The sequence below is a fragment of the Psittacula echo genome (assembly GCF_963264785.1).
Source record: "Psittacula echo genome assembly, chromosome: 4".
Classification (NCBI taxonomy): Eukaryota; Metazoa; Chordata; class Aves; order Psittaciformes; family Psittacidae; genus Psittacula; species Psittacula echo.
The window spans coordinates 28,205,314-28,217,717 of NC_137738.1; the positions used below are offsets into that span (position 1 = coordinate 28,205,314).

At 39.8% G+C, this 12,404-nt stretch overlaps 1 protein-coding gene across 1 annotated transcript in view; it reads right to left on the reverse strand.

Annotated features, from left to right (window-relative positions):
• Positions 1-7,570: 7,570 nt before the first annotated feature.
• MTR (5-methyltetrahydrofolate-homocysteine methyltransferase) overlaps positions 7,571-12,404 on the reverse strand; it is a gene marked incomplete at its 5' end in the record, with an annotated part of 57,069 nt that continues 52,235 nt past the window's right edge. The window contains 4 exons of the mRNA XM_080616563.1: positions 7,571-7,856; positions 7,991-8,103; positions 8,807-8,999; positions 10,241-10,441. Of these exons, the coding sequence (XP_080472689.1) occupies positions 7,770-7,856; positions 7,991-8,103; positions 8,807-8,999; positions 10,241-10,441 (594 nt within the window). The 3' untranslated portion in view covers positions 7,571-7,769. The remainder of the gene's footprint in view (positions 7,857-7,990; positions 8,104-8,806; positions 9,000-10,240; positions 10,442-12,404) is intronic.

The window sequence follows — 12,404 nt, forward strand, 5'->3', positions numbered from 1 at the left end:
CAGTCAAAATAGTAAGCTTGACTTCCAAGCTGCTGGGCAAACAGCACAAGTGGAGGAGAACTGAAACAGTCTGGAAGCTCAGCAAAAACTCCAGTGGCGAGAATGGAGGAAGCATCAGCAAAAATGATGAATGAACCTGCCATTCCAAGGAAGTGTACAGCCCATGGAAGTACCATGAGAAAATGAAAAAAACCTATCATTGGTTTACTTATAATAAAGGAAGGATCAGGAGATCACGGTAAGATGTTTTATATAACATCAGGAGTTTCATGTTGTTACAGCCCTCACTGGAGCTACAGAAGCAAAAGGGTTTTATACACTTCATGCTGACATTTCCAGAGAGAAACTGTAATACAGTTCTCAAATTTATTTGGATTGATTAGCAACAGCCACACTGCAGCAGCTGCCTTGCCACTGCTCAGCACTTCGTATGCACAAACAGCACGAAAAATGTGGCAGTGCTGATATTTGTAGAATTGCATAAAATGAAACATATATTTAAGGAGGAAATGGAACTAAAAGCCAGCTCTTCTTTAAAATTGGCCAAATGAAGCTCCAATGGTCAGTAGAAAGTTCGTACAATGTATATTCACATGATTGTCAAGGAGTATAAAGCTCAAAATCTCATTAAATCAATACTCATAAAGTATTTACTTTAAAATCACAAGAGGCTTAAAATCATGAATGTGTTTTCAGAGCATTTGCCAATCCTCATCTGTTGAATCGAGGCACCTTTACCCCTTCCTGCATTCACACTGTGAACCAGATTCAATGGCTGTGCTGCTGGGTCTCCCTCAAACATCCCTGAGATCCAGAGCTGGAAAGTTCATCTCTTTCCAGCTTGACAGGCTATCACTGTCTTGTCAGGGAAGTGCTTCAGAATGAGGGTAGAATTACTGTCTTAGTCCCAGCTCTCTCCTTCAGCGAAGCCGAGGCACCAGGGGAGATTTAACAGCACATCCTCTTAGACCTCAAAGGGTTTTGACAGGGCATGAACACTGAAATTTCTTTCTGGATTATTGCATTAGGACTGATCAAAGCTGTGTTTCGGGTAAGTAGTAATTTTTCCACAGACTTTAATAGCTGGATCAGACACTAGCACACCTGCTAAGAGGTGTCCTAGCTCACTTCAGCTCCCAAGCAATGAATCTGACAGCAGACAGATACACTAATCAAGAACTGAGAATAAAGGAGTAACGTAATTGACTCTCTCCTCCAATATGCTTGGAGCTGTGAAGAAATGAAAGCTATTTCATTCAGTTCACTGGAGTGGTAAAAAAATGCATCAGTATCTGGAGACTTTTTGAGGAAAATCAAGTATTCTGCAGTTCAAGAATTTGAAATGTCCATCTACAGCGCGGTGCTTTAAATTCTTTTGTAAAAACAATCCTGGAAATCCACATCAAAATCTTCAACAAAACCCATATCTACACTTCTCATGGAATTACCAGGAACTTGGATGCAGCAGCAGGATTCACTTGTGGGAGAAACTGACACAAAAGAAGGCGGCAGAGCAGTCAGTATGATGCCTAAAATGCCACGAAAAGCTGCTGATCCGACAGCTGAATGCCTAAAATCTTCTCCTAGCCTTAGCTGACTGCTGACTCTTGTCTTAAAGCATCTTCCCCTAATGTTTATCTGAAGAGACAAGATGACATTCAGTTAAGTATCTGGTACACTTTTAAATCATATTAAGTTTTGAATCTCTTGCTTTAATGCTTCACATCATACATGTATAGATGGTTAATATATGTATATACATATATGTGTAGATAGTCTATACATACATGTATAGACGGTTAATACCGTCAAAACTTTTCATCCTTTAAGTGCCCTGAGATGCAAAGAACAATCTTTGGAAGAAAGCAAAAGTTAAAAATAATAATAATAGAGCTTACATTTATTTCCTGAATAGAGTGCACAGACATGGTCATGTTTTTGTAAGTGGCAAACTTCTTGACTAATGAGATTGGTCTGCCACCCCTTGAGTAAACTTGTCAGATCAGGTGTTGATAATAAAATCTGATCTTATCAGCCTTAGAGAAATACTGCCTGTATTTGCTCTGTAATCGTATTCTAAAGAAAGCCATCTACTAGGTTACAGAAGGTTTATGGAAGCCAAAAATATAACAGCAGATAGTTACTGCAAATTCATTCATTATAAACACCTGATTAAGTAATGGGGACCTTCTATAGTATTTAGCAAAGCATGAACAAGATCTCACAAGTAGTAATTTCCTGAGCTAGAGTAGCTGACAAGATTGAGACAGCAGCTGAAAATGCAGGAGCTGGAGCACTCGTTGTACCAATGCACCTCTACAGAACAGTTTGCTAAATAAGCCTTTTAGGCCATACAGCACAGCTTGTTATTTTCTACTTCCTGTACCACTCCTGCCCTCATCTACAGAAAGGGTTGTAATGGGAACAAAATAAGTCCACCACCCCCAGAGAATTGACACCTTTTCAGATCTCACCTTTGCACACCACTGTTGAACCTCAACCTACATTTCCAACTGATGGCCAGACTGAAAGGGGTAAAGTTGTTCACTTCCTCGGAAGGGGCCATTTGGCAAGAACCTTGCTTAAATTCAACAAAAATAAAAATAATATGCAGTTTTTCAATTAAACAAACAACGCAACATGCAGCAGTCACAGCCCATTGGAGATCTCTGAGTTACATCTCCACACCTGTACTGTGGAGCTGGAAGAGGGGAAGAGCACAGACCAAGTATAAGAAAGAATAAAGTAAGAACAAAACATCCAATGGAAGGTGCACTCCCACATCCAAAAAAAATAATTGATCTTTTATAAACATCTTGAGTAAGGAAAAAACCATCCCAACCATTAGAGGCACACACCCTGTAGTTTTATCTACTAGACTGAAGTCATTCTCAGGCCAAAATTGCACTAACATCTATGTGCACACACGGAGCTGACACAGAGTTTTAACGTCTTTGAAAGTCCTGTAAAAAGGAGTATGTTTAATCTTCATGTATCACAATATTCTGCCAGACCCTGGGAACACCAGTGCCAACAGTCTGTAGAAACCCTGTATCTAAGTAATGATTCCATCAACTCCCAAGAGGTGCTTCCCCTCACCACAGCTTTTTACTTAACCCTACAACAGGTTCACAATCTAATGAATTCTTTCTCCTTCGCACACTCATAAACACACAAATTTAAGTCTTTAATCCCAAGCATGCATTAGATTAATGAAAGCTCCTTGAAAATTGTTCTCAATTACATTTCTTATACTCTGATAAGGTAGCCTAAGGTAGAGGCTACAGCCTATGTTTCCATTTAATGCAATGCAAATATTAAGAATACCTGGTTTTTTTAAGAGACCTATGTTTGCCATAACTCTACTTCATAAATCTTCCAGCTCCTCTCTAAAGAATCAGCCTGCCTCCTTTGAATCCCACACCACTCTGCCTTCTTTTGTTAAATGGAAGTAATGTTGCATGCTCAGAAATTTTTCCAAGTAGTGCAGCAAGCTTTCCAGTCTCTTAACTAAATTGTTTTATTGGCTATTTGTAGACAGCAGTGCTAAAGCCTCATAAAACAAATGATTAATGGCTTGTAACCCGAGTTTGTACTCCAGAGAAATTTTTCATCATAAAATAATTAAGTTATCAACTACCTGAACTATTTTAAAAGCATTTGTTATATTAGGAGGGCAGAGATAAATTCCCTATTTCACCTTAGCAATTCATTCCATACTTCAGTTGAAAATGACATTAGGTTTATTATTATTAGCTTATTATTAACTGTGGGCTTAAAACAGTACACTGATGAAGTATGCAATTAATAGATATTTTGGGTTTGCCATCTAGATGAAAGCCACCACATAACTAAAGATGCAGTTAATACATAAGGAACTGTTTAACACATCTCGTGGCCTTCTCCTGAGTGGTTACGAATGACTAACATATATGGTATAGGGCTTCTAAAGGCAGAGATACTAGCACCATTCATTATTAATGTTGTCCAATACTTTCCAGGCAAAAATTCCTCTTCCTGGAACAACTCAATAGTTCAGGCTTTAAAAGAGACTTATTTACAACCTCCTACAATTCCATTTTGGCAAAACCTAGAGAAGACCCCAACATGCAGCTAAGGGGGACTGCTGGAGGGAAATGAAAGGGGAGGAGGCTGATTTGACAGGGAGATGGGGGTAGAAAAGCCCATGATTTAAGAACGAAAAAGAGGTCACCCAGACTTTCCCCACTCCTTTCACTTATTTCATGCTCCATCTATAAGGAAGGACTGACGACCCTGGTGTTAGAACATTCCCTGTTAGCCTGCTCAGGAGCTCCAGGCACAGGCCACAACAATACTATGGCAGCAGAGCAGAAACTAAGTCCTGCTTTGCAGTTGTCATGGCAGCTGCAGGCCAGGAGGGATAACTACCAGCTCACTTGTGCTGTCCTGGCTCAAGGGTATCTCAGAGACATTCAGCCATAGTGGTATTAATAGAACAAACATGGAGGCTTATTGCACCAACTTATCGGTTCTGCCTTTAGCAGGACACTACACAAATGATGTGTAAAAGCAGGATAAACCTACTTCTACTCCATTTGCAGTGTATCTTAATTTGAAAACTGGCACCTACAGAAGCCTGACGATCAAATGATGGGACTTCGTAGAGGGACTGCACAGGCTTTGTCATGACAGCGCTGTGATAACTGAGGGCACAGGAATTATTTCTCCAGTGACTGAGAACACGTGCTGCTGTTCCTGTATGGAATCACCCTCCTGAACTAATTAATGAAGTTATTTCTTCTTTTGCTCTTCAAACTCTTTTAAGAGGCTAAATCCACTTTTTCATGGCGTGCTCAGGTAAATCAGTCAAAGATTTAAAGGCATTCTATGAAACCAAATCACAGTTACTAGATAAACTTGCCCCTTTTGAAAAAGCAAGACTCTCAAATGCCTCTCACTATTCCCCTCAGATTCCAGACATCACTTGCATTTTAAGAAGCAGAAATTACCTGAAAGGGTGTACTGAAGTTCATCTTCTTGAATAAGCAAAAGAGTCTAAGAAAAATGCTCAAAGGCTCACACAAGAAGTAAATGTGAGTATGGGTTGGGTTTTGGTTTTTTTTTTCACCTGACCTATGGTAGCACCCTCACCTCAAAACAAACTGCACTAGAACCTTCACAGGGGTAATAGCAGCACTGAAGCAGACTTCATAATAAAGGGAAAGGTTTAGGAAGAGTATTCCCCCTGATCTCTAGGCTGCTGGCCTATCTTGGGAAGGGAAAGGGTTGGGGGGAAGAAAAAAACCATCAGTATCCATCAGTAAATTATTCACAAGAAGTGAACCAGAACTGCTTACAAAGCATTCTTAATTTTTAATCATCTCTGACATCTTGTACCTTTGTTAGTAGCACTTGGCAATAAATGCACTGCAAAAAATCTTTCATGCATTCTAAAATTGTCGGTCTTTCCTGGGCAGTATCCACTCCATTTCATTATTCACAGAAGTATATTCTTGCCATGGCTTTTCAATATTGTTTCATGAAAGTAACAGTATTACCTGATAGTTCTATGAACTCTTCCTTCACAATTTACCTTTGTTCTGGAGATGAACTAAGATTTGTCTTACCCAGAGTGTCAACTGACAATTGAAAGTAACAAACTTCTAAAGAAACTGTCCTTATAAAAAACACTGGCATAAACCCAATGAGTAATTATTCCAAACAGATTCTCACCATGACGAGCAAAGATGAAGATCCCCCTCAGTGTATGATGCCACATGTGAAGGGACGAACTAATTACTTTAGTAATTGCACACTACTTGAAACCCTTCGCGTGTACTCAAGATAACCGCACCACTGTTAGGCAGCGGTGCACCTGCTGCTTTGTCAGTCTGGTTCTGCTAAAGCCATACTCACTGAACTACATGCTACTGATTTCAGGAAGATAAACCAACAAACCAACTAAGCTGTACAAGCCAAGCTTTGACCTTATTCATACAAATAAATTTTCAAGGCTAATAAGGCACTTCCAAATGCAAGAATATGGAAGAGTGCTGGAGAGGAGATATTCCAAGCACTGAATTGATTTGCCGAAGTGCAAGTACCAAAAAGAAAGCAAAGAGGATTTCAATTTTTACAGGCTACATGTTTCAGGAACAAATTTTCCTTTATATTGACTTTTCACTGTATTTTTGGCATTGAAAAGAGCATTATTCTGAGGAACCACTCCAACAATGTGAATCAGCTGATGAACATGTCTCAAGTCCCTTGACATGGATGGGAGGTGGGAGGGTGGGAGACATCCATTTAGAAATTATTTTTGTAAGTCATTAAAGGATGAGACATTCTAAAACATTCAGTTAAGAACACACTTACTCAACTACTTTAAAAGCCCCAAAGCAGCCTTTATCATTTCAGATTCGTGGTACGATGTGCAGATTAATTTTGACATTATCCGTTCAGACTATTGCACACATTTTATTGTTGCCATTTAAAGGATTCTAATAGGATAACATCATTGACAGCTTAACCTTTATTAATCTATTGATACAAGATGATTCTTTTTGTGTCAGATGAAGACATTAAAAAATTATATAACTATTAATAGATTACAGATAAACTATTTAAAAGAACAGTCTTTTTATAATATTGGTCTTTTCTTTACAATTAGAGACCAGGAAAATGAGGAGGTTTTGTCATAATATTTTACTAAATTCACGTTTAAATAGTATCTGAGGCACTTTTCAGAGATTATTAAAAGCTATGAATAATTAGCTTGCTCAGAGGTAAAACTGAAGAATAAGCCTACAGTATTAACTGTTACTTACTGTAGCATTGCTGCTATTCGCTTCTAAAATCCAGATACCCAGAAGCTTAGAGTTTGTGATACTGAAGTTGGCTCCAAGCTTTCTGTCTGTCTGTAGTAACAATTATGCCTCTCTGATATTTTTCACATACAAAAGACTGTTTAAATATGAATTAAGCCTCACAACATAACTGTAAGGTAGGAAGTACCATTACCCTTTACACAGACTAGAAACAGATTGTGGCTTGTGGAAAGGAGGAGGACTTGCAGAAATTGAAAGGAAGCATGAGGTGGACAACTTCATGGGCTCAGTTTCATTCCACATTTGATCATAATACAGCATCTCTGGAGTTGTTCCAGCACACTGTATTATTTTGATAGTTTTAACTACAATCACAAAGTAATTAAAAGTCTGATATTACTCAGAAAGACCAACCACCTCTCTTCCCAACCACAAGACCTAAACATGGAGTAGACATTTTCAAAAAGGAGATCTGTTACTCAGTTGTTCTCATCACTCAGTATAAAACCTTCACAGACTTTACGCAAAAATCACGTCATATTTCTGCACCTGGACTTGCCAAAAGACATTAAAATATCAGAAGTCAAATTTTGTTCTACATATATCCATGTATCTATATGAGACAGAAATTCCTGCTCCTGCTTTCAAAGCCTGCCTGAGGATAAGAGAGTTTTGCAGCTTCCACATTTTGCCCTACATATAGCTGCTCAGGTGGAGTATTTGTGTAAAAAATACGAATAAATAAAAGCACATTGCTATGACTAAGAGCTCTGAAATGCATTCATGGTCCCAAGGCAAGAGCACAGGGCACATCTGAAATATTAAGTTCCTTGATCAAAAATTAAAATCAGACAAGCTATCGGGATGGATGGGAGAAAGCTGTTTTCAGTGAGAATGTATTCCTTGTTTCTTCTGGCAAACAGACCATCAAAGGAAAACGTTCGCCAACAAGTGTCACAGTTATTCAGTATCATATCCCAAAATGGGTCCCAGCCATTTCTCCACCTCTGCCACAGACAAATTTTTTCTCAGTGCATAATCTTCAACCTGCAAAGGAACCACAAAACACAATGAAGATCTGGAAACTTCAACTTTTACCATTCACAAAATTTTTTTGGGACATCTGCTCACAAGGGTGGTTTTGAATGCTATAATTCTACACAATGGACAGTGCCAGTTACCTGATCTTTACATATCTTGCCAACAGCAAAGTACTTGGATTTGGGATTGGAAAAGTAGAGTCCAGAAACTGCAGAAGCAGGAATCATTGCTAGCGATTCAGTCAAACCAATTCCTGGAGAAGAGAATGACAATTTTCTTATTCTCTGAATTGATAAGAAGCATAAATTCAGAGTCTTTCTTGTTAGGCAGCTTCAAGCTGCTCAGAACCCAAGCAGCTTTCAAAGTCCTAAAACCAAAACCATTTTCAACACACAGCTTTAAATATATTGCAGATTTTCATTACAGTATTGCTACAGAGTAACTGTACAGTATCTTAGATATTTTGGTAAATGAAATGGGTAACTACAGGTTTTGAAACACAGGTAGGTATTTTTGGAATTGTGGAAGTAGTAGTCAAAAGTTTGACATATAAAATATCAAAGGAAAACAAATGGAATACATGCCTTTTTTAAGAGTTACCATGTCAAAGTTTCTGTGGACCAGGAAATACATGGCTTTTTTTCCTGCTTATATCTGGAAAGCCTTCTTGCAACCATAAGGATGTCAGATTTTTTCTCTGTGCAGCAGAACCTTGTTTGCATGCAATCTGGTAATTAGGGACATAACTCCTTCACCAAAAGCACTGGCACTATTTTGCAAATTCTCCTTGAATGAGGCAAAATAAAAACAGCAATGAAAAGGGGAAGACAGCAACTCCCAGAACCGCTTCAGTTCAGGTTGCTTATGTACCTTGCACCACCCAATTCACTGTTGGCATTCAATCCTTCATTTGCATGAAAACAGTTGAAGAATCTTAGTAAAGCAGGCAGAGGTACCTGTTGTTTCCTCAATGTTTGCAAGTTTCCACATGGTGAGTTTTTCTGTATGGTCAGGCTGGCTTGGATATCCAGGGGCAGGGCGAATTCCCTCGTATTTAATTCTGCGTAGGTCAGAGAGATCCAGCTGCTCAGTACTACAGTAAGCCCAGAATTCCCTTCGTACCCTTGCATGGAGCTCCTCAGCAAATGCCTTGGAATAGAATGCAAAGATTTTTTTATTTTAATTCCTGCAGATGGATGCAATAGCTGTTTGACAAAGACAAACAATGACAGAGACTTTCTCACCATTCCCATCTTAATTTTTAAGGGAATTCTTATCATAGGTGAGAAATTTGATAGCATTAAAATTCACATACAATACATATTTTGCTTATTCAAGCATTTAAATTTTTTGTTTGTTGTCAGGAGACAGTGGATTTTTTATTGTCCTGCTTTCAAATCCTACATACTCTTAAAGGTAAATACATGGACAAGTAACCAGAAAAGATGGAATTCATTATCCTATGGTAGCAATGCATCTTTATAGCACTGAAGTCATTACATCCTGACCGCCTGGGTATCTTGTCCAGACGTAGCTATGAAACACCACATCGTTCTTGCATCCATGCTGGCATCAGATGTAAGTGCGTGCCCCTGCTCTTTTTAGCAGAGGACTTTTCCTCTAGCTGAAAGCGGGTAACAGCGTCTCTTAACTGCTCTTACAGCTCACACTATTTTGCCAGCGATGGCTGCCCTCAGGAGAAATTTCCACTTCAGTAAATAACTTTAGATGGCATCCAATAATAATTTCTGTAACCCTTACAGGTTGAGCCACACAACTAGAGCTAACCCCATTTGCATTGCACTAAAGCTGCTCTAAGTTTTAACACAGTTACTTGGGGGAAGCATGGGGGCAGGCAGAAGAGGATAAAGGGGTAAGAGGAAGGGGACATCGCTCTCTAAAATCACTCCAGTTAGTGCTTTAAGAGCATGGCTGTCTAAGCTTAAGACATGTGAAAAGACTTGCACCCTGGATACATCTGCATGGTCACCATTAAAAGCAGAAGGCATGTCTGTAATTCAAGAACATAATCAGTGGGTCACACGTGGGTCCAAACATTCTCATGTAGATAAGATATAAAGATATAAAGGTAGGCTTTAAACAGTCTTGTTTTAAAATCTACTAAATTCTATACATCGTCAAAACCCTCCTAAAGAGCTCAAAGATGCTTCTACAGCTGGAAGATATAGACAGCAGAGTTCCTCTGGCTCAGAAGAGGACTGTCCTCCTGAGACAGTTTCAGCAGAACCAGTTCACTTTCACATTTAATGCAGAGCATACATCACAGGCAACAGTCTAAGTTTATGCTAAAAATTGGAAAAGCAAACTGTCAAGCAAATCTAGCGCACAGTTAGAAAATTTGCTGGGAAACACATGATAAAACCTCATACCTCTGCCAACCGATCACCAAGAGCCTTTACCATTATGATGTTGTATTCATCATCCTGTTTCCTGAATTCACTGCATAACTCATCTACACCAAAGCAGGCCACAGCAAACAGGCCTAAGTAGTCACAAATGCCAGAATCCAGCGGTGCTATGAAGTCAGAGAGGCAGTAATACGGATCTGTGCAGGCAGAGTCCTTTTCAGCCTAAAGTAACAAAAACAATGCAATACATCAGAATATTGAAAAAATGGTTTAAAAGTACTAGTGCATTATTAAAGACCAGTATTTTGAAGACTAAGGGCTTACGATATTTCTGACAAACACCTAACAAGGCTTTGAGCCATGATGGCTTTCTTGCACATGAATTAGAAGAAAAACACCTCACTTAGTCTAAGGGCATTTGGTTCACTGAAGAATAAAATGTCAGAGGAGGGATGCTGTGCTGAACACATTTACAGAGATATTTTGCTTATATTCACAGCTGATAAGATTTAACAGCTTATTCTGCAGACAAATTATTACAAAATATGGGAGACTCATGCTAACTGCTGGGTAAGAGGAGGAATTTTCCATCTCTAGCACTCACAGATTCCCCATGTGTTAGCAAAAATTATGATTGATAATTCACATCCCAAACTGCAAACTGCAGAATTCTTCCACAATTCCCATTTTAGAATGTCTGTGAGAGTTTATAAACACTCCTAGTTTCTTATGCTCAAGCCATGTGCTCAGCAACCCAGACGAAAGGGCGCCTCAGGATGTAGCTTTACACTAGCCACATGCAAATGCAAACAAAATTGAACGCCAAGCAAAGTTCAAGTGGTTTTACGCAAATAGGAAACATCCTGCTCACTGGATCCTTTTCCAAAACGAGAGAAAGGGAGTAAAAAGAGGGACTGAATGCTGGCCATAGCACCTAACAGGAAGTTTTACAGTTGAGGATCATATCAATGTACTCATTGTGGGAACATGACTGGTATTTAGGAAGTGGCATAGCTCTTGTAAACCTACCCAACTTACAGATAGATAAAGTTATTTCATGGCTATCACTTAGCTGAGGATTCCACTCCAACTTGTCTTATTTATGACAGTATTTTAACAATACTTTCCACTCTCTCCCAACTATATGAAAACTGAGCAAAACACCTCCACCCCTGGAAAAAACTGAAGAAAAATGGTCAACTGACTCCCTAGTTTCTACAACCTACTAGGTTAGAGAATGTACCATAAAACTGAAGAAATAGCCTTTTTCCACAGGTGAAATCTATGATAATTTTAAGGTTCTTTTGTAAGGAGTACAGTTAAGGAAATATCTCCAACTTTTACATTCACATCACATCCTTAATATTGTCAGTGTCAAGGAGAGAACTGTGTATGAAAGGAACATTTTATATGTGAAACAGGAGGCAATTACTCTCTTCAGCTTTGCTCTGCTGAAGCCTCTGCTGAATTACTACATACACCAAAATGAAAGAGATGAGGCTAAAAGAGCTGGCTGGATGGCCACATGCAAAGAGTTGTGGTCAATTGCTCAATGTCCGGCTGGAGACCAGTAACGAGCGGTGTCCCTCAGGGATCGGTATTGGGACCGATCTTGTTCAACATCTTTGTCGGTGACATGGACAGTGGGATTGAGTGTGCCCTCAGCAAGTTTGCCGATGACACCAAGCTGTGTGGTTCGGTTGATACGCCGGAGGGAAGGGATGCCATCCAGAGGGACCTTGACACGCTTGTGAGGTGGGCTGATGCCAACCTTATGAAGTATAACCATGCCAAGTGCAAGGTCCTACACCTGGGTCGGAGCAATCCCAGGCACAGCTACAGGTTGGGCAGAGAAGAGATTCAGAGCAGCCCTGTGGAGAAGGACTTGGGGGTGTTGGTCGATGAGAAAATGAACATGAGCCGGCTTCAGTGTGAGCTCTCAGCCCAGAAAGCCAACCGTATCCTGGGCTGCATCAAGAGGAGCGTGACCAGCAGGTCGAAGGAGGTGATCCTGCCCCTCTACTCTGCTCTCGTGAGACCTCACTTGGAGTATTGTGTGCAGTTCTGGTGTCCTCAACATAAAAAGGACATGGAACTGTTGGAACAAGTCCAGAGGAGGGCCACGAGGATCATCAGGGGACTGGAGCACCTCCCATATGAAGACAGGCTGAGAAAGTTGGATCTC